The sequence below is a fragment of the Penicillium bovifimosum genome (assembly GCF_028826915.1).
Source record: "Penicillium bovifimosum strain IBT 22155 chromosome Unknown utg000002l_segment0_segment0, whole genome shotgun sequence".
Taxonomy (NCBI): Eukaryota; Fungi; Ascomycota; class Eurotiomycetes; order Eurotiales; family Aspergillaceae; genus Penicillium; species Penicillium bovifimosum.
The window spans coordinates 4,333,674-4,354,523 of record NW_026622711.1 but is presented as its reverse complement, the minus strand read 5'-3'; the positions used below and the strand labels follow the sequence as shown (position 1 = coordinate 4,354,523).

Here is a 20,850-nt window from a genome sequence, read left to right as displayed (position 1 = left end):
GTAACCGATACTATTGCGAGCTAATGGAATAACTTACAAGAATGCCAACTCTTCCGTCCATTCCCAGGTACTTTCACAATAACTTTGCACCTACCATGAACTCTTGCCATCCTTGACCTTTCTAAACCCAAAGCCCACAGTCAACATGCTGGGTGTTCTACCTGTCCTGGTCGCAGGGCTCGCAGGATGTACATGCGCCCTACCAAAGGGAACAAAACATCGCAGCACAAATTACCATGAAAATGCAGGTGTTCTCAACTTCGTCAATCCCCTCATCGGCACTTACGGAACAACCCCAAATGGAAATGGCGGTATGATTCCCTCTGTCTGTCCCCCATTCGGAATGACTCGGTGGACACCCCAGACTCGCGAGAATTTCATTTCTCAGGTTCCTTATGGCGACAGTGACCGTCTTATTCATGGATTCCAGGCTACTCACCAACCTGCTATCTGGATGGGCGAATCTGGTCAGGTGGTCTTGACGCCAGGTATGGGTGATGTTCAACCATTGTTTGAGAATCGCGGGTTGGAGTTTCGGAAAAAGGATGAACGGAGTACGCCGTACGTCTATGAGGTTTTGGTGAATGCCAACCAGCTTATGGATCGTGATTGGAATGCCACGGCCGAGGCTGTTGGTGACGGGGAGGTTCCCGGGGGTGCTGGAACCGTTCCTGATCAGGTCAAGGAGGGTGCTAATGGACGGACGCGAAAACGTGAAGTGGAATCGACTCTTCCCACTCAGTCTGATGACGAGTATGAGCGATCAATTCAGGTATCTATTCCAAATTATGATTTGTTGCCATGGGTGATTTCTGATGTCTTCATTTAGATTGCCATGTCGGCAGATGCTCACGTTGGCCACCTTCGCTTCGATTTCCAAAGCGCCGATGGCGAAGCTCAGGATCCTTGGGTGTTCATTCAAGCTTCCCGTCGGAATTGGACTGGTGAAGTCCACATTGACGTGAAGAATAAAGAGATCTATGGCTACAACACCGAGCGCCAGGATTACCTTCTCGGGCCAGACAAAGCATCTTCATTCAAGGGATACTTCGTGTCCCGATTCTCCGAGCCTTTTATCGAGTATGGCGTCACGAACGGCGGTTCTCTAATGGAGAATGAGAGACAGCGACATGGAAACTTTACTGGTGCATATGTGAAATTCAGCAGCAAGACATCGCGCGTAGAAGTGCGGACGGGCGTTTCATATGTCAGTATCGCCCAGGCTCGGAAGAATCTCGAAATTCAGACTCCGGATGGACACTCATTCGAAGACACCGTCGACAAAGTGAAGTCCGCCTGGCTTGAGAAATTGGGTCGGGTGTCCATCAAAGGTGTCAATCATACCGATTCAGATCATGACCCTCGCACTATCTGGTATACCGGCCTCTTTCACGCACTCCAATACCCCAACGACTTCTCCGAACCTACGTCAAAGAAGGATGGCGCCCCACGAACCTTCTACTCTGGCTATACTGATAGCGTCCACACGGAGAACGACTCATACTACCAGTCCTGGTCAATCTGGGATACATATAGAGCCGAGCACTCACTTCTAACCCTCTTCGCCCCGGAACGTGTCAACAGCATGATGCGCTCGTTGCTCCGCATCTTTGATTGGACTGGCTGGTTGCCGATGTGGGCAAACCTCGTCGAGACGAACATCATGATCGCGACAAATGCAGATGTAGTCCTGGCCAATGCATTGGAGCGCGGATTCAGGGGGTTTGATATTGCCAAAGCTTGGAAAGCCGTCAATAAGGATGCATATACCCCGCCTGACCATGACACCGAGCTGCTCTACTATGACCGCGAGCCAGGAACTTCGTATGAGGCTCGCGCTGGTCTCACAGCATATATGAAGCAGGGATGGGTATCGAACGATGGATGGTCCGAAGCGGGTAGTCGAACATTGGATTACGCTTTCGATGACTATGCCTGTTCAATTGTTGCTGCGCATGCCGGAGCGGACAATGCCACTGTGGGCGCACTGCGCGAGCGAAGTGGGAACTACGCTTATATCTGGAACAACGAGACTCAGTTCATGCAAGCTCGCAATGCGAACGGGAGTTGGGCGGATAGTACCTGGGGCTGGACGGAGGGTGATGATTGGGTATACACCTTCGACGTGATGCACGACGTGAAAGGCCTAGCTAGGCTGTTCGGTGGACGTGAAGCTCTGCGAGACAAGCTAGATGCCCATTTCAAGGGTGGCCATAATGATCATACCAATGAGCCGAGCCACCATGTGCCTTACCTGTATTCCGTTCTTGGATACCCCAACCAGGCAGCGGAGACTATTAGGGAGATTGCCTGGTCCAACTATAATACCACCAGTGGTGGACTGGGCGGCAATGAAGATCTGGGTCAGATGAGTGCTTGGTATGTTTTCTCGGCTCTGGGTTTCTATCCTGTCAATCCCGCCAGTGACGAGTATATTGTTGGTACTCCTCTTTTCGAACATGTGTCCATTCGCCTTCCCAGTGGAGCGAGCAATGGGGGACGGGTTGTGAATGGCAAAGAGGCAATGCTGGAGATTGTCGCCCCGGGCGCATCTACTATGCCGTATATTCGGAGCCTGAAGGTCAACGGAAAGGCCGTTACCTCCCCAGTCTTGAAACATGGCCAGATCGTGCACGCCAGAAAGATTGAGTTTGAGATGAGTGCGACTCCAACTTCCTGGGGGAATCTGCCACTATGGTGTGATCATACATGCATCGGACTAGGTTTTGACTAGATCTGCATAGATCGCGAATTTCATTTCAATGGAAAGTTTCATGCTCTCGTTTCGTTACCTTATGAAGTCCAGTTCAGATATGTAATGTTGAACTATCTCTTGTACAACTCAGCAAATCACCCGAACAATCTTCACAAGATACCTACGAAAGAGTACCTACGAAGATATCAAATATCATAATTATCATCACAATGGGTATCAGTCAATTCAGCCACACCTAGCATAAAGAAACAAAGCTGAAATAGCAGAAAATATAGAAAGGTTATGGGTAATATAGGTATAGGCGGTAAACCGCTATTCAACTCCAACCCAGTCTACACATCCCCATCTTTCTCAATCGGAATCTCCGAATCCCCCTCAACAGTCCCAGTCGCCGTCAAGAAGAAATCCAGCTCACTAGGCCCACCTTGCGAGTTCTCGTTCTCCGCGAGCTGTTCCAGCAAGCTCAGGAACGGGTCTTTCTCTAAAGAGCCGCCCTCACTACCGGCTGTCGTGTGGGTGCCACTGGTCTGCGACTGGGCGCCTGGTGTGAGGGCCGGGCCTGATTGGGCCATCCCATTTGGATGAGTGTGGACGGCATCGAAGGGGAAGATTGCGTATTGGGGATTTGAGGGGGGGTGTTGGGGCTATGTTTAGAGATGCTTCCGTGTGGAAGGCTGGTGGGGAGAGGGCGAAGGCGGAGGGGGAGAAGCCGGTATGGAAAGAGAGGTCTGTGCCTGCTGGGAGGGACAGGATGGAGGGGAGGGAGGGTGATTGTTGGTGGTGAGGGCCGGGGATTGTGTGCATTTGGAGGCCGGGCGAGAGTGGGACTTGGTGGGAGGAGCTTTGGGATATTGATTTGTGATGGACGTGGGAGTTCCGACGCCTGTCTGGGCTCTGGGTGGATGGCAGGGGAGTTGAGAGCCCTGGCCGTGCGGCTGAGAAATATGAAGGTTGATATGAGGAGGTGATGGTTGGTCGCTGGTAGTATGCATCTTGACGGTCGATGAAGTTCGTGGGGCTATGGCCAAGGTCAGTATGGGAAATCTTGCAAGGGACGGTGCCAGGGGGTTACCTACCCCGGAGTAAGGTCATCTCCCGTATCTAGTAGCCGAACGTGCGATGCATCCAGCGTCAAACCGGGATACCTATCGAGGAAGTCTTCGAGGTGGAAGACTGGCGAGAAACGCATTGGGCTGCTAGCCAGGTTGCGCACTAATTCAGAGTGACATGTATAGATTGTCTGGAGCAGCTCACGCTGATGCTGTACCCCGGTCCAGATATTGCGCAGCCAAGCAAGCTGATGCATTTCCCGAGTTAGGAAGTCAGCGCTGGAAGAGAAGACCTCTCCTTCACGGCCTTTATAGTGTACTCCATGGACGTGAACAGTACCCGCAGTGCACACACAGTAGCAGACGAAAGCAGGCCACTCGATCAACGGAGAGTTACGACCCAATTCAACCAACTCTGCTATAGCGTTGGCGTGTGAAAAGCACAAGTTTGTGGCCTCAATCTGCCAGGACTGATGCTGTCCAGTCCCTCGCAATTCTACCAAGTCGATTGGCAAAAACGGACGGTAAATCAAACAATGCACCAGATGGTATATCAACTTGCTCAGCAAGAGTGTTGTACTTTCAGGGTGGCCGAACAACGCGTCAATAGACGCAAAGACGTCCTGCGTACCGGCCGCCCATATATCCAGCTCCTGTCGGATCTTGGAAAGATTAGAAAGCGCATGCCACGGGAAATGGGAGTCACCCTTGACCCCGCCAGCCGCTAGGTATTTATTAGTGACACCGAGAATCCGGGTGACGTCGATTAGCAAGGAAGTAGCGCTCGGTGATTTGCGGCGAGAATCTGCGGAGAATTGAATGTTTGGCCCAACGTGGAAAAGCTCCCCTTCCATGTCCAGACCAGCTGCATGTGGTGACCAAGACGGTAGGCGCAGAACCACCGAGTGATCAGAGATGAGACATGGGCGCCGCGATCCGCAATTTATGAATCGATCCATAAGGTAGACAGACCAGAATAGTCGCCGCCTCATTTCGCGCTCCGCTGGCGCAATGTTGATTTTGGAGGCAGCCTCGCGGTATAGATCTAACGCAACGATCATGGCCACACAATTTGCTAATCGTTATCAGTCGATGTCATCAAAATATAACATAGATAGAGCTTACAGAATGTCATATAGGCTTTCTTGCTAAGCCCGTAGGCGTAGAAAGCCTGCGAAAGTAATAGCACAGTCTGCAGCCCTTCTAGTGTGGGATTGTCGACATCGACCATGCGCCTTGCCTGCAGCGCCGCATCGACTCCCGCACGCATTGATTGTTCCGCTGGACCAGGGGATGACGTGTATCTGAAGCCCGTTAATACAACACATCGAGCCTGCAAGATTCAAACTTGGCGATTTCACCTTATGGCTACCGCTGAAATGGCCATAGCCAAACAAGGAGGCAACTGCCCTAGTTGATGGCGCTGTCGTGTTGTAGCCTCATCGAGTATATGGAACGGCTTACCGTGCAAGCGCGCAAAATAAATCTCGAGAATCGAATCGGATAGAGCTACAGGCTGTATCGGAGAAGGCCGCTGCAGAATGCTTGGTGGATGGTCAGTCGGTCTAGCGGAGTGATCTGCCTGTTGCGATGGAATATTTGACAGCGTAGGTCTCTGATTTGAAGGGTATATGTTGAACGAGGTATCAATAGTGTTGCGCCGGGTAGGAAAGCTCGATGACTCGTCCGGGGTATCGGGAGAAGTGGGCGAGTTAGGCTTCTTTTCGTCATGTAGTCGCTTTTCTAGGCCGTCCACTCGTTTGAGTAGGGCTTCTAGCACGTCGGTCTTGGGACCCCGTTTCTTGGGAACAGCATCTTTGACAGAATAAAGGATTAGGAGAAATCTATGGTGCACTGACAGCGGCTGACTTACCGTAAACACATGGAGACTGGAAGATTTTACATGCCTCGCAGCTCGGTCGCAAACGATTGCATTTGATCTAGAAGGAGTTAGACCTACACAATTGCACCCAAAGTGCCAGGAAATACCTTTCGTTTGCGACATGACTTGCAGTTCATGCTTTCTCGCGGCTCGACCGTCGCACGGCGGGGCGTGAGACGGTCAATGCTGACCTGGGGACGAGACATGGCGGATCTACATAGACGAGGAAGATGAAGAGGAAGGAGAAAATGGCGGCCAAGAGGGACAAGAAGTCAAGCGCATGGCTGTGGCGTTATGGGAAAGCCTATGCCACTTTGAGCACTTTGACCTCCGAGGTCGAATTGTGGAGAGAAAAATGCGGAGAAGGGGAGAAGGGAAGGGCCATCCCGCCGGAATTCCCAGTTTGGGCGTTGGTTTTATTTGACTTTTCTCTTTTCTCTTTATTTCTGAGATCAGTTTATTTACGCAGTACGGAGTAGTACTAGTCACGTCTATCCTCTGATTTTATAATGATCTACTTGACTCCTAGGTCAATTGCCTTCCCCACTCGCCAATCTAGCCAACTGGCGAATGTCTGCGAACTGGCCAAACTTCGGAGAATTCCCCCCCTTTAACCTCCCGAGGTCGCTTAGGGCTCCGACGCCATCTTCCGAGATCATTCAGGTACATCATGTACCCCATAATTGCAGTACATAGCTTAATAATTTTGGCCAATCCATGGTTGAAATTACCCGAAGTGTCCCCTAGCTAGTTCAATGGCTTGCAGAACCACCTGTCTTACATCCGAAGGTACAAACATGTACTTCTATCCAACTGGATCTAACCTCATACGCCATACGATGATAGGATTTAGGTCCTGCCCGCGCTTCTATTGAAACATTCACAGGATGTCACGTATGCTCCAGATCCGTTTAACCCCAGAGTAAACGCCTGATCATCCGCTGCAGCTACTGTTTTCGATACGGAACCTTAATTCCTGGCTTACCTGTCTCCAAACTTTCTGCAACTAAACTCGGCGTTTCTTCAGACCCTTTACCCCGACACTTCTACATTGCCTTGCATATTTTCTTATCCATTTTATGCTGGGTTCCAGTATGACAACTCTGACGTACTGCGTGTTTCTGGAAAGTCAGTGAGACTCCTGCTATGCCACCTAGACCGGGCCGTCGAATTATTACCCGGCTGGTGGCCCCGTTTTGGTGGAGAAGGAATAAGGATAAATGACCCTCCGTTTTCGTTGAAGGCCATAGTAATGCTTTCATTGAACAGGTATACATCAATATACAGTATCCAGTTCCCCCTTCCAATTCGAGTAAGGTTTCGGAATTCGACAAGACACCGAGGTGATCGGGCCGATACTTCCTCTGCTCCATTGTTAAACAGTCCGAATCAAACTTTCTTTAGAGACCACGGCCATCCCCACTAACGAGCATCTCTTAACTTGGGGCTTTACCATCCATTCGTATTTTTAAAGATGATAAAGTAGTTATGGAAACCAGAGATAGCTAATACCCTATACTTCATCCTTACCTCTCACAGGTTCCATGGATGATTCTAAGCATAAAGTCTATCTGAAATCCACGTGTTTTAGTTATACAGCACAACTTAAGGCTAAACATTTCCAAGGTTCTCAATTCAAGCTATGGAAGTCAATCCCCACGCAAAACCCTCCCCGATCTCACAAACTCCGCCATATCCTTCGCCCTCCCACCCATCCTCTCCAAACCTTCAACAACACCCCCACGATCCCCAACCGGCCGTTCCTGACTAACCTTAAACCTGCCCTCAACACGCGTAATCTCCACGCTAATCCCGACAATATTCTTCAGCAACGCAGCAATATACCCCGATGGCGCATCAGCGATTACCCACGGGGCCGATGCCGACGATGCCGTCCCACTAGCCCTAGCCCCCGTGACCATCGCACTCTCCCCCGGCTGCAGCTGCAGGTCTAGGCTCCGATTCTTCCTAGTCTCATCTCTACACAGGTGGTCTTGGGCCTCCCCGTCGTGAGTTTCGTAAACCGAACCCGAGCCGGCCTCATCCTGGAATCCCATAATCCGCTCCTCGCCCAGCTTAGCTAGATCATTCAGCTGTTGCCGCAGGAACAGTTCGGTCCGCTGGTCCTTGCTGTCATGGTAGATAGTTGCCCGGCCGTAGACTTGCACGGCGGCGTAGTTCCAGGTCGGGGCGACTTTTCCTGTTGCGGGCTTGGACTCGGTGTAGAAGTTTGGGGTGATGTAATGATCTACCGGGCTGGTGAAGACGATTAAGACTTCGCCGGGGAGGGTAGAAGATTCTGTCTCTTTTTCTGTGGAGCTTGTGGGAAATGCGCCCGGAATACTGCCTGTTTTGAAGCTGTTGTTCAAGGCGCATTCTACCATTGCTTTACTTTGTGGGTTTTGGCGCGCGATGTGCCCACGGAGGACTCCCTTGGAGTGATTGGGTGGTCCATTATTGACTTGTTTTGATTGGCTTGCTGGATTGCTCCCCGGTGAAGTTGCACGGTCTAGCACCCAGGGGATGTGGCTGCATTGGAGGGTTGGGTGATCGGCAGAGGGGAGGGATGTGGTGAGGACGCCTAGTGGGTTTTGTTCAATGAAAGAGTGAAGAGTCGGGATGTCTCTGACTGCGTGATCGGGTCTGAGATGCATTTCATCTACTTGTGAATGTGAAATAGGAATAAACAAGGTACATTCAGGGATATGGGCCTAAGACCAGATAGGTAGACAGTGTCTGGCCCTCGAGCCTCTCCCCACTTCCATTATTGGGGTTCTCACCTGTTGCCGCTTCCCGGGCTCAGTACAATTGAGCACGCCCCTGAGCACGCCACCTGGGGCTGTCCAGGCCGGCTCCACGGCCGGCAGGCACACAGCCGGACAGCCCGAGGTCCCGATATTACATCCGCTGATTAAGCGGATATTTTATCACTATGGAACTATTCCGGGCATGACCTGTGTACTGTGTAGACATATACGGCAGCATGCACCTCTTCAGCACCAATCATCTATGCATACCCGTGTCCGCTACGCTCCCTTGCCAACAAAAACCGGGGTAACTCTGGGCCAAGCTTCGAAATGTGGGGTTTACCCCGGATTTACCGATAAGATATTATTTGGTCGGGCGGCGTCGGCCGAGCATTTAGGTTCGGGGCTAGTATTCCTTGGATGTCGAAGAGATATAGGTGCATATTCTATCTGATATGAGAGAGGAATGTGCAAAGGTTGTCACATATTCTGAAGGTCTATCCAGAACCTCGAGTGGGACTCAACAACAGACAAGAACTCAAAACATATTCATATATGCAGTAAATCGCTAGAACAAAGGCCTCCCAGAGGCCATCCTCACAAAGTCAAACGGCACATTCTGGCCAACAAGCAACCTGAGCGTCTCCACCGTCGTCCATGCACTAACATCCTCAACTCCATACGCCGTCCAGCCGGCCGCAGTAGCAACAGCAAGCGGATCCCCTTTCCTCAGCCCACTAGTCAAATCCAGATAAACCTTCCCCCGCGTCGAAGGCGGCGACGACCGACCGTTGGTCCCATAATGGCGCAGCAAGGGCTGGACAAGAAGTGATTTTTCCGGCGGAAGAGCCGAAACAATTACGAACGGCTGCTCAACTCGTTTAACAGACTGGATGGACGTGAAGGGCTCGAGACCTGCGGCTAGCGGGCCGGTGGCTTTGAAGCCGACGGTGTAGATGGTTCCGACGGCCAGACTACGCAATGCGAAGATAGCGGGTGATGCGTCTGCCTCGGAGGCGGAGAGGATGATTGCTGCGCGGCTGCGGTATGCGGATGGCACGTACTCGCGTGTCAGGGTCGCGCGGATGCCTTTCCAGGCGGCGTTTTCGCCGATGAAGCGGGATGTGCCGCGAGGGGAGTCGGCGGCCGTCATGGCGATTGTGTCGACTAGACCGATTGCGCGGGCGGCGTCGCTAACTGCAGGGATGAAGCTGGTGGTGCTTGGGACCGGGGGGTTGACGTAGGCGCCGCCGAAGTGTGGCTGGAGGATGACGGATTCCATGTAGCCCTTTGGACCGCGGTCGAGGGAGGTGAAGGTGTGTGGGAGGCCGAGCTCGTTCAGGCACTTCTCCATGAACATTGAGTGTGGGGTTGAGCGGAAGGAGCCGATGGCGTAGAGGTCGCGTTTGGGGAGTTGACCCATTATATGGAGCGCTTCGTTGATTTCGGCTGCGGTTAGCTGACCTGGGGCGGCGATCATTGGGAGGAGTGGGTGGGTGATAGGGGAGAAGACGGTGTTTAGGGCACGGGATACCTGGCCCATTTGTCCCATGTTGACTGCTGATAGGAGTGGGCCGGTGCCGCGGCTTTTGATGGTGGAACGGAAGTACTCCAACTCGTAGTTCTCCTCGATTGTGTGGACCATGGCGATCATCTTCACGATGTCGGCGTATTTGGCACTTTCCGAGAAGATGCGCTGAGCCTCATCGGAGGTCCACTTCCAGTTGCCAGAGAAGTCATGGAAAGCAGATAAGATCATACTATGACCCTTTTTCTCAGCCAGCTGCCGCCGGATCTCCTCTGGCAGCCACAGCTCTACATCGATGTATTCAACCCCCCACTGTATTGCACGCCGCAGATACTTATAAAAGAGGGCAGGATCGTCGACCGGGAACTTCCCGTTCTCCCTGGTACAGCGCACGGTGAAAATAATAGGCAACTCAGTATGCTGACGCAGCAGCATCAACTGATGCCCGACATACTTCAAACTCGGAACTGGTGGAGTAGTCGACACCACCGGCCCAGGCTCAACGAGCAAATCAACACGGATCTCAACAGCGTCCGATCCAACCGACAGGATATCCAAATTCGGCAGTGCAGCATGCACATCAGGAAACGTAGTCGAGATAAAATTCGTGCGGGTCTTAGTGCGCAAGTCATCATGTGGCCTCGTCTGCCCAAGAATCAAAGACAAAAACCTCGCCAAGTCTCGACGCAAAAGCGGACTCCGCGAATATAAGAATTCGTAGTCACAGCTCTCCGTGAGCAAGTCGTCCGGCGCAGACCCGTCTTCCACGCAATATGTGTTCACCAGAACCAGCGACGACCGTTCGCACCCTTGCAAGCTCGGCGCAAGGTCATGCGCCAGAATCCCTGCCACCGCTGCATTGCTGGCTCGCGCGAGCGTCCCAAGCGAAGTCTCCGTTGTCCATGGCTTACCCAGCACCTCCGCAACCAGCTGCACAATATGCTGTTGGTTGTGGCCGTAGACTATCACGACGGTTCTCGTAACGCTCTCGACTGCCGGAGTCGAATTGCTCACGTCAGTCTGCTGGTGAGGTGCGGCGGAGGGAACGGAGGAGAGGATCGTGTTGGCATTCGAAGGAACGGCCACATGGTTTGCGCGGGGGACGTCGGGTGTCTTGAAAGCGGTCGCGGCGACGGAGGTGTCGTCGAGCAGCGGCGTAACCATGTGCTGCGGAAGAGCTGTGGGAATCATCGCATAGCAGTCCCACGTGTTTTCATACTTGATTATTGTGGCGACGATGTATATGCACGGAGTATGTCGCGGGTAGAAACGGGGATATCCGGGGAGAGAAGGAGGGGGACAGGATGGCGCAGAGATCCAATGGCAGGCTTTCGCAATTTGCTCGATAATATCCACGACACGGATGGCGTACCAGGGGTGTAGTCTCCGCGGAGCATGGACTGGACGTCGTGATCAAGAAACAAATAAAATGGGGAATTTGGCGCCGAAGGGCCAAGCTTTAGGGTATGGGGTAAATCTGGTGGAATTCAAGGGACTCCCTAGGTCAATTTGCCCCGATAGGTAGAGTTTAATAACCCAGGCGAGGTCAAAAAGGGCGGCATGTGAGGCGAGATGGATCGATGGAAGAACTTGTCGGAGTTGTTCCGCCCAATGTGCTTGTGATTCCACGAGGCGGACGCGGGGAAATGTAGGAGCGGCGTTGGGTTTCTCCGCCAATCAGGGCTGCGAAGTATACTAGTACCTTTACGGCATATTTGAGTAAAACCCGGACTACTAGTTTGTGGGATACGCTGCTAGATCTATAAATATGATGCTAAATTAGACCAATTGCTACATTTATAAACAACGAGGCCCATATCAGCCTATATAAAAATCCCGATTCCTACTGGATCCACTACAGCCTATTGTCCGGGGCTCTGATACGAGGGAAAACAGCTAAGATCTCAGCCTCGTCAGATCGACTCATTGGCCCTGGGAATGAGTGCTACCTTGCCTATTCCATGTGCATGGGCCCAGCTATCAACAGCAGCCAATGCGAACAAATCAGACACAAGGACTACAGACAGATCATACTGAACAAATGGCAACGAGCAATTTGCTCCGATAGTCACGATCATGAATGCAACAAGACAACATTCTATGTATTGGCCTTCCTGTGTCCACTGAACAGAAAGCAATTTGAATAATGTGACATTGCCAAATCAGGTCTCAATAGGAGATTCACCCCAGATGGCAATCATGAACCATGTAACATACACATGCAAGCTAAAGGAAACCGAAGAAGACGAAATATGCAAAAGGAAACGAGACAGAATCGAGAAATCCGCCCAGTATTGCAATTCAATCAGATTAAAAAATAACGAGAGGAAGATACCAACCAGATCAAGCAGGGGTATTGGATAGTAATGGGCAAATCAATCAAATACGGAAGAAATCACAGGCCGAGAGTAAGGGGACGAAGATATGGCAGAAAAAGCAAAGAGGTATTGGACCAGAGAAGGATGTATGTATCAGTATCAAGCACACAAATAATCAGTGATCCACATCGTTTTGCAAACCAGGATGGCGCTTTTGAGGGGTTGTTTGTTCAAGGTTCCGTGCATCAAGCCGGATTTTCAAGAGTATGTACGAGGACAGAACACGGCCAATGATTGCGGCGCGTGGACTGTCAGATAACTTTGGAATGTCGTTTGTTTACCAGGCAGAGCGTGGTAGGTCGACAAGGAAAAGTGTTCAAGGGAGATGGAGGGAGAAATGTGCAATCACACATGTAGCGTTCCCTTTCTGGATGTGAGGAAAAAGCGAGATGTTCAGCCGAGCCAGCGGCCTGTCATTCTCAGCATGGGTCAACACGCATGCCCAAAGGACTACAGGCAACAAGCAACAAGAATTTGATAGTGCTCATCGTAGACGAAACACAGAGCGCACGGCAACGTGCGAGAAGTCGAGAACCGGGTGAATATTGAAAAAGAAGGTTCACGTTTCGAAGATTTAGGGCCAGGTGAGGTGACAAACTGATGTTCCAAACGGTGGACGTGGCACATGGCGCGGGCAAGACCCACCCGCCCGAGGGTAGGATAGATAGCGGCGAACTGATAAGACGGGCCAACTCCGTTTGGAATCACACCAATTAACCCGAGGGAGAGATGGCTAGTCCGTTCATCAGCTTCGGTAGTGGCTTTCGACGGGCAGTATTTGCCGTCTTGGACACCCGTGGTGCGCCGTGGATCATGCGGGGTTCTGTCATTAGGCTAGTATCCAATTTTGCCGGCGCTGCTGGGTATCATTAGTAGGGGTTTCATCAGGACTCAAGCTTTAGAGGCGTACCTCTAGTGACACCTCTGCCATAGTCGGCCGAAAAACTCTGCTGGCTGCGGCTGCTAGGGGCGAAGAAGGTGGCATTGGCGGTGCGCCACAAATGATTCGAGGTGTCTGATAAAAAGTCTGTGGTAGAGCGTCCAGAGAAGATCGTTGAGCGGCCACGGTTGCGCTTTGAGAGGACGATCTCGTCAAAGAGAGTCATCCGAGGGTCCTTCGACTTCGGGTTCGTTCGCTCTCGGTCACTGATAAATTCGTTGAAGCCTGTTATCGGGTCAGAATTTGATCAGTGTGCGATGATAAGATCACTCTTAAAGACTTACCTTGAGTCTGTTGCAGGATCGAGATGTATTCCGCATGCTCGCTGGGGAGACTCTTCATGAAGGCGTCTACGTTGAAATTGTAATACATTCCCGACTTCTTCTTCTCGCCACTGGCTGGTACGAGGAACTTCTTGTACGTGTAGAACAAGCTAGCGAAGCATCTGACGAACGCCGCGCGGACCTGGTCAGGATGGAAGGCGGCGTCACACGGCAGACACACCATCGAGGAACACCGGTTGTGAACTGTCAATTTGCATGCAGAGCATTTGTACATGCCCTCCTCTGCCTGCTCATCACAAATGGCACAGACAAATTTGTCATCCCACGGCTGGGCCTGGAAATAATGACCCTCGGCCCAGCAAGTGCCTTCGTTATTACCGATGGGCTGTGCTGTGGACTGTGGAACGATCGTGGATGCAGCGATGGTGGATTGCGCATACACAGAGGGGGCATATGTGGATCCACCGCCGTAATCGGTGTTCAAAGTAGTGACAGAAAGGTTCGAGGCATGACCAAGGAACGGAGCACTTGGACGTCGAGTCATTCCGAACGACGAGCTTCTGCGCGAGGCAGCATCGAAGTGGCCTGATCGTTTTTCTCGAAGTGAAGCTTGCAGTGCCATTCCAGAATCGTTGCGAGATGAAGGAGCTGGCGGAGGTGGAGGGAAGTAGCCAGAGGTGGGCGAACTCTCCCTTGGAGATGGCGGAGACGCAGCGGCTCTCATCGTAGAACTGGTTCCCGGGCGCTCATTCCCGCGAGATGAATATCCCCGAGAGGGACCAGCCTCATGTCGGGCATGCAAGAAAACATTAAAAACCGGTGGTGTGTAGGCCCCCGGGGCCACGGCAGTCGCACCGAATGCACCGGAATTGAGACCAACGTATTTGGAAAGGTTAGTCGCAGTCGCTTTGGACGTAAACGTAGCCTTGCTCTCTGACATGAACGAATCCCAAGGGTACGTCTCAATGGCATATGCGGGAGGCCCAGTCGGGACGTGGAACCGGGTGTGCTGAGGGGCAGCTAGCTGCAGCAGAGACAAAAGCTTCCTGCGCTGATGCCGCGGAAGAGCGGTTGGTTGGATAGTACTTTCAATCATATTGTTGTCCAGATCGACCAGGACAAAGTCGTCGGTAGGCAATTCCACCTTCTCGTACCGGCGCTCGATGCCCACGATGTATGGACAGGGGGCCTCCAGGGCTTGGATCAAACGGGCAGGAAGAACGGGGATCAGAACACCGGTCCATTCCAGAGGGAAGAGGAGATCAACCAACGCTCTCGTCGCCAGATAAAGCATGGAGGTATGGGAGGACAAAAAGATGATGCGGGATTCGGTAAGAGCGTACTATGTGCGAGTCAGTATTTTTTCTCAGGCACCCAGAAGACAAGGTAAACCTACTTCGAAGAGAATGATGATATTAGGAACCGATAAGGTTCGGAACAAGGCATAGAGATCAGTCTAAACTCAGTCAGCAAGAGGTTTTTCGAACAGAGACCTCGATCAAGATTGCGATGCACATACGTTCCGAGACCCAGGTATCTCATTCGGCGCCTCTTTCCGAGCAAATAAGCGGAGCTCACGGATTGCAAGTTCGACCTGCGTCTTTGAAGATATCGGGGCAAACGCTTCTGTGCAGAGATTCATGACATATCGCTCCAGCGGCTGCCATACACCCATGCGCGGGGACGGAGAAGGCACATGCTGTAAACTGCCCTCAGTCATAGGCACCACGACAGCTTTGAGCCATTCCTTCCAAAAGGTCGTCATTGTGCTCTCCCGGCCCAGAATACCGTACGCGCGGGGAATCCAGAACCCTGTGTCACCATCAGTCAGACCCTCGATCTTCGAGGCCGCCCCATGGCGGACGGGACGGAGGAGATCGGTCATTAACCCAATCTTCTCTTCCACGGCGCTTATTTCGTCTTCAAGTCGGTCGCGGGATTCAGACCCCGACTGGACCGTTGGCAGCTGAGCGAGCAAGCGCGATAACTTGGCCCGCTCTAATGCTAATCGTTCACCCAAGCTCGCAGCCAGCTCACGCTCCTCGTCTGTCATGTTGTCCTTCCGCCATTCCTCGCATCGTTTCTCGAGTTCCTCCGCCGCATTCGGGTTGAGCGGTATCCAAATAATCACACAGATGGCGTGCAGTCTGGAGCCATTGTCCGTGGTCATGGCGAATCCGTGCCAGGTCGAGCGTGGCCGCTGGTCAGAGGAGACGATATTGATATCATTAGGGAACGCAAACATCGGAACGTAATCAGGGAAGTTACCGCGCTGCTTCGTTTCGTCCGGCATGCCACGTGTGGGGTATCGGTCAAGAAGAACGGGCTCGAATCGTCGCTTCAAGGGGTGCATTGTGGGGGAGATCTCGAGGGGTTGCGGAACGGGAATCACCGAATTGTAGTTGCTAAGTCGTCGAGAAGTGCGTACGGAAGCTGAAGACGCTCCGCCGTTAGTCTGTGTGTCCTGGGAAAGTTCCGGGCGCAGCTGCGGGTGCAGTGGCCATTCCGATAGAGTTAAAAGAGAGGTCTCACCTTGGCGAGCAACGGACGGCTGACGCTTCATACTGTTCATGTCCCGAAACGCCATGTGTCGTCGCACGCTGCCAATACCCGACCTCAGCAAGTTCCCGCCAGCCGAGGACGACTCGTCGGAGACGATCTTCTGTGTGCGAACGCGGGATCGCGGACGGGTATTCGGGGTGATTGCGCCGGCGCTCAAGCTCAGATCGGTCAGAAATGTTTCCCGTTCGTTGGCAAACTTGAATAGCGCGGAGTCGAAATCGAAGTCGTCGGAGAACAGCGCGGAGGTCCGCAGGGGGGATGAGGCACCCTTGACGGTCATGCTGCTGCGGTTACTGTTGGTGCCGCCATTGGTTGTTCCTTCGGAGCTTTTTGAGAGGGTGGAAATTCGTTGAACGGAACCGCGACGACTGGCGCCAGTAAAGAGCATCGAATTTGGCCGGGAGGCCGTATCCGGGTTGTATTCCTCCTCCGCGTCGGCATCCTCCTGAATAGTATCTGCGAGCGCAGGGCCTGGAGAGGCAGCGCCATTGGCACGGTAGTCTTCTCCCAATCTCTGGAACGTGTCCAAGATCTCCGTACCATCCACGCCGGCTATCCAGAAGTAATCGGCGAGGGGGGCACCCTCCGAAGTTGACGACGATGGCATTGTGGAGAGAGTCACGGCGGACTGTAGCGAGATAATATTGTCGATGTCACCACATGAACAGTATTTCGAGGGAGACGTAAGGAATTGAGCGCATGGGGTATGTTGGGGGGGAGGAGGGGAGGGGAGCTGATAAAAATGGGGGAGAGAACGGGAGGGAGGGGCAGTTCACAGCGAAGATCAAATGTTTCCATTGGAGACAACGTTGTATTGAAAAAAGGAGTTCTTTTATCTGTGTATTCTATTATTTCTGTTCTCTTCTTTTAAGCTATACGCAATTTTCTCTACTGTGCATTATAAATTTTCTTTTTTCTTTTTATTTTTCCTCTTCCACCTAGGATCACGGGTGGTTGCGTACTCGGTGGTAACAATGTGCCTAGCAACATAACCCCATACTGAGCATACTGAATGTGCGTACATTTCTCTACTCCACTATGCGATGATCATAACAGTAGGAGAGAAAGCCTTGAGAAGTTCTCACATTCAATGGCACATTCAATGGAATATTGCAAGCCAGTCAAGGGTCCGGGCCATTCACAGCCCTAGCACCCATGCACAAGAGTCTTGACACCGTAGCGACCTGCAGGCATCTGCAGGGTGGCTGGACTCAGTCTTCTGGGGTAAAGAGTCATAATACACAGATAGTATACATATCAGGCAGAAGGTTATAACTATCCATTAGTTCGATGTCTTCTTCTCACTTCATGTCGGTGTATGTCCCTGATACTTCCATATCAACTCCGCATAAACATCTGCCTCGATTCTATACCCAGCGAACTTCATTTTTCAAAAGCTCGGCTATGCTGCGGTCAAATTAGCCCTGCAAACCCCAGGGGTATTCCTCGAGGTCTGTGGTTCATGATCGAGCTTCAAGACACGGAAGTGGCAAGCGGGTCAGGGCTGATCGTTCCAATTGAACCTTGGGGCAATCCTTTGAAATGAGGTTCGTCTCCAGCTTCTGCATACTATCCCGATTTATTTTCTGGTGAGCTCTTAGAGGGTGAAGTGAAACACGGCGTCATAAGTCTTTTCTTTTTGGTTAAGTTAGGTTCTTGGTGAAACGCCACAATGTCATTCTCTTGGAGACTTTGCATTTCAGGGGATGAAGATAAGTGTCGAGGAGTTGTAAATTTAGTGTCCTCGTGGTGATGCTATTTTGTTCTTCGGTCTTAGATTGTAACTGCCTATAATTTCCTTTTCTCTTGGTTAATTTTGTTACTTTTACACCGATACTAAGATCTCCCACACATTCTTCTCAATGCACATGCAATTGAAGTAGTCAGGAGTAAGTGGAGTGACCGGGGAGACGATCAATACTGGACCTGGATAGAGTGGAGCAGGAGAGAAAGCCTATCAGTTTCCACGGTTGAGATCGTCAAAAAGGAAACGTAATTAGTAATTTTGATATTCCCACAGTTCGTACCAGTGCCAGTGCTCCCTTGGAACTATGCCAGTTATACTTCGCTTATGCTGGAGTATTTATTCAACCTCACTGCTCATACTTAACTTCCATCTTCCCATGCACCGGTTACCCCCTTTTGAACATCCCGCATCCCAGCGTCACGGACAAGGTTATCCAACCCGCCTTTCCCCGTCGACGTACAGACATACATTATGCTACATAAGATGGCCTTGTGTGCACAAATGTTCGCCGAGGAGAGGCGGTGGAGGAAACAGGTAGTGGAGTCCACATAGACCGAACTCGACCCCGATATCTTTGCAAACAAAACGAACAAAAAAAGCAATTATACTAGTTGAATTCACGACTCAGACAGAATAGGATCTGTCCGACCGGAGCCCTACCACACAAGACAGAGAGATATGGACTCTTCCGTTGAGATCGGGCACCCAGCCTGACTGCCCCAGGGCTGAGCCCATTGATCAGCCCGTGCCCGAGTCTAGACGCTTCTATTCCACCACTTCGAATCTGGACTCCAAGAGACTCTACATGTATACATACCCAAAGTATGTACCAGATCTACTCCGTAGGTAAGTGGAATATGCGAGAACCCGCAAACTACGTGGCCTTGGGCTACAACAAGATCTATCCATTATTGCGCTTCTTCCTAAGCGAGTCCTAGACTTCAGCATGGGCTGCATGCCCGGTAAGGCCGGTTTCCGCCCCGTGCTAGTGGCGCGAGGGCTTAGCGGGCAGGTGCGGCTCCGCTGATATATCAGACTTTATTTCCAACCCCGGAAAGCCTTAAATGCAGTACTCGGCCGGACTATGTGATGGGGGTGGTATATATAGAGATCCCAAAGATTACACTGTACACCCCCATTTTAGGATGCTGCTGTAAAAGCCAAGGGTCATATTGTGTAAGTAGGCCCTATGATTCTGGAAGGAATGCACAAAACCGCCCTTGCGGCGCCCCCTCCATGCAACCGCGCGGCTGGATGCACCATACCAACTCGGCATCCAGATTGTGGTACAATGGTGATAGGAACCCGCTGAGGTGGTGTACACCGCGTTTCAGCTGCGTTTCCGACTCATCAGGTTGCCTGTCGTCAGGAACCCCTTGTCCCCCATGGCACCGCGCCATTCGATCGACAACTGGCCCAGCGTGGCACGACCGTCCCGCTTCAAGTCCTTCTGTAGGGTTTCAAGACCCTCATTCTGGCCTTCTTCTTGTTCTACTATGAATGCCACTTGCAGGACATCCCGGGGATTGAGAGTTGGTAACGTCGTGGTGGACATGTCTGGGTTCAGCGTGTCCCAGTTTAGCGATTTTGATTGGAACGGTGGCTTGGGATTTAGTTTCGTTTGCTATACATCCCAAGACGTTAGCCAAATGGTTATTAAACTCTTTCTCCTCCACTGCGGTTTTCAGGTACAGTCGGGCTTCGCCCCAGAGATCCCATGAACTCGCCAAGGATCGGAGGGAATTTCATACCTTGACTACTACCGCACCTTCGCCCACGTTTTCCAGCTGTGCCTCCAGGGCAAACCGGACTAGTCTCGCTTTCCCGTACGGACCGAGCGTCTTATTATCGACCTCGAGTGGCGGGAGTTCAGATGCTTTGGTCCGAACGCTTAAACAAGGCTGTGCCACGAACTGATATAACTTGCGGAAAGTCCTGACCCGGCCACTAGCTGCCTGCGAGTCTGAACCAATTTTCGTCTCTGTATAGCTGACACTGACTGCTAGTATGTGGTTTCCTTCTTCCTTCAGATCGAACCGTACGATCTTTTGTAATGACTGGCCGATCTTAAGGCCGTCGGTTGTTGCCGAGTCGCTGGGTGGCTCCAGTTCCAGTGTGGTGACTGAGGAAGGCGTCTGCATTTCGGCCACTATGCGCACTGATGTGAGGACTCTCGCATCGTCGCCATCACCGATCTCATTATTCGCGCTGAGTGTGCATCCGAAGGTTTCTCCGACGTAGACGGATCCGAAGGAGGGGGGTAGGGTAAGCTATTGTGGGTTAGTGAGCGTGTTTGGGAGGTCTCAGAGATGGGGTGAATGGCCGACTCACAAGAGGCGTTAGTATGAATTGACTATCGGAGTGGTCGGATGGATAACTTAAGGAGGCTTTCGCGGAAATTGTGGTGTTGGATGTCGGGAGGGGATGCTGATAAGCAAGCGATGGGCGCGCAAGGCTACATATTCGCATTGAGGGTCAGGAACTGGCATAAATCCGGCCAAAAGAAGAGTTGGAGAATTACCGCAGCACTAAGTGGCCCTCTGGTTAGCTAACAGCTCAGACTACAGGTCGGATTCACGGACCTTTTAGAGAGACGGCATGTGGTTCCTTCGGGGCATCAGCGCCCGACAGAGCCCGAGGACGTGACATGACGAATGTATTTGTGTGTCAGGGCGGCCAGGAAAATTGATGGCTTCAGGAATAGCTAGGCTCCTTATGGTTCAGTGTAGAGTCATCTTGAAGAGGGACAGTACCTCATGTGGATTCTCCACGGGCTGATAGCGATAGCGAAGCTTCCCCAAACAAACAATGCAAACAGGACTTTTTGAGCATGCACGTCTACTAACTTCATGCTTTACATTGGATAGTATTCTTAGGGTTTCAAGCTCGAGGGTGCTGACTGCTGATCGGCTGTGACTACATAGTTTAAGTTAATGCCTAGATCGGTAGGATACAATGACACACTGAGCCTGAGACGATGATGAACTCCTGGCTATACGAAAGGCATCTGATAATGT

At 51.7% G+C, this 20,850-nt stretch overlaps 6 protein-coding genes across 6 annotated transcripts; 1 reads left to right on the top strand and 5 right to left on the bottom strand.

Annotated features, from left to right (window-relative positions):
* Nucleotides 1-145: 145 nt before the first annotated feature.
* Nucleotides 146-2,734, top strand: N7515_002828 (GH92 family glycosyl hydrolase; the record flags this gene model as incomplete). Its single annotated transcript, XM_056663572.1, has 2 exons — nucleotides 146-772; nucleotides 830-2,734. 2 exons carry the CDS (start codon nucleotides 146-148, stop codon nucleotides 2,732-2,734), a joined length of 2,532 nt encoding a protein of 843 aa, XP_056525685.1.
* A 314-nt stretch (nucleotides 2,735-3,048) lies between these two features.
* Nucleotides 3,049-5,853, bottom strand: N7515_002827 (transcription factor domain-containing protein; the record flags this gene model as incomplete). Its single annotated transcript, XM_056663571.1, has 7 exons — nucleotides 3,049-3,257; nucleotides 3,310-3,734; nucleotides 3,793-4,840; nucleotides 4,891-5,069; nucleotides 5,127-5,580; nucleotides 5,639-5,705; nucleotides 5,755-5,853. The coding sequence occupies 7 exons, from the start codon at nucleotides 5,851-5,853 to the stop codon at nucleotides 3,049-3,051; spliced, it is 2,481 nt and encodes an 826-aa protein (XP_056525684.1).
* Nucleotides 5,854-7,296: 1,443 nt separating this feature from the next.
* N7515_002826 (FMN-binding negative transcriptional regulator) lies at nucleotides 7,297-8,301 on the bottom strand (the record flags this gene model as incomplete). Its single annotated transcript, XM_056663570.1, has 1 exon — nucleotides 7,297-8,301. The coding sequence occupies one exon, from the start codon at nucleotides 8,299-8,301 to the stop codon at nucleotides 7,297-7,299; it is 1,005 nt and encodes a 334-aa protein (XP_056525683.1).
* A 661-nt stretch (nucleotides 8,302-8,962) lies between these two features.
* On the bottom strand, nucleotides 8,963-11,113 carry N7515_002825 (type I 3-dehydroquinate dehydratase; the record flags this gene model as incomplete). The annotated part of the gene is made up of 1 exon (XM_056663569.1): nucleotides 8,963-11,113. One exon carries the CDS (start codon nucleotides 11,111-11,113, stop codon nucleotides 8,963-8,965), a length of 2,151 nt encoding a protein of 716 aa, XP_056525682.1.
* A 1,900-nt stretch (nucleotides 11,114-13,013) lies between these two features.
* N7515_002824 (dDENN domain protein) lies at nucleotides 13,014-16,693 on the bottom strand (the record flags this gene model as incomplete). The annotated part of the gene is made up of 5 exons (XM_056663568.1): nucleotides 13,014-13,159; nucleotides 13,211-13,465; nucleotides 13,525-14,866; nucleotides 14,921-14,980; nucleotides 15,044-16,693. 5 exons carry the CDS (start codon nucleotides 16,691-16,693, stop codon nucleotides 13,014-13,016), a joined length of 3,453 nt encoding a protein of 1,150 aa, XP_056525681.1.
* A 2,470-nt stretch (nucleotides 16,694-19,163) lies between these two features.
* On the bottom strand, nucleotides 19,164-20,482 carry N7515_002823 (trafficking protein particle complex subunit 13; the record flags this gene model as incomplete). The annotated part of the gene is made up of 5 exons (XM_056663567.1): nucleotides 19,164-19,457; nucleotides 19,585-20,103; nucleotides 20,165-20,288; nucleotides 20,355-20,361; nucleotides 20,416-20,482. 5 exons carry the CDS (start codon nucleotides 20,480-20,482, stop codon nucleotides 19,164-19,166), a joined length of 1,011 nt encoding a protein of 336 aa, XP_056525680.1.
* Between the last annotated feature and the right edge of the window lie 368 nt (nucleotides 20,483-20,850).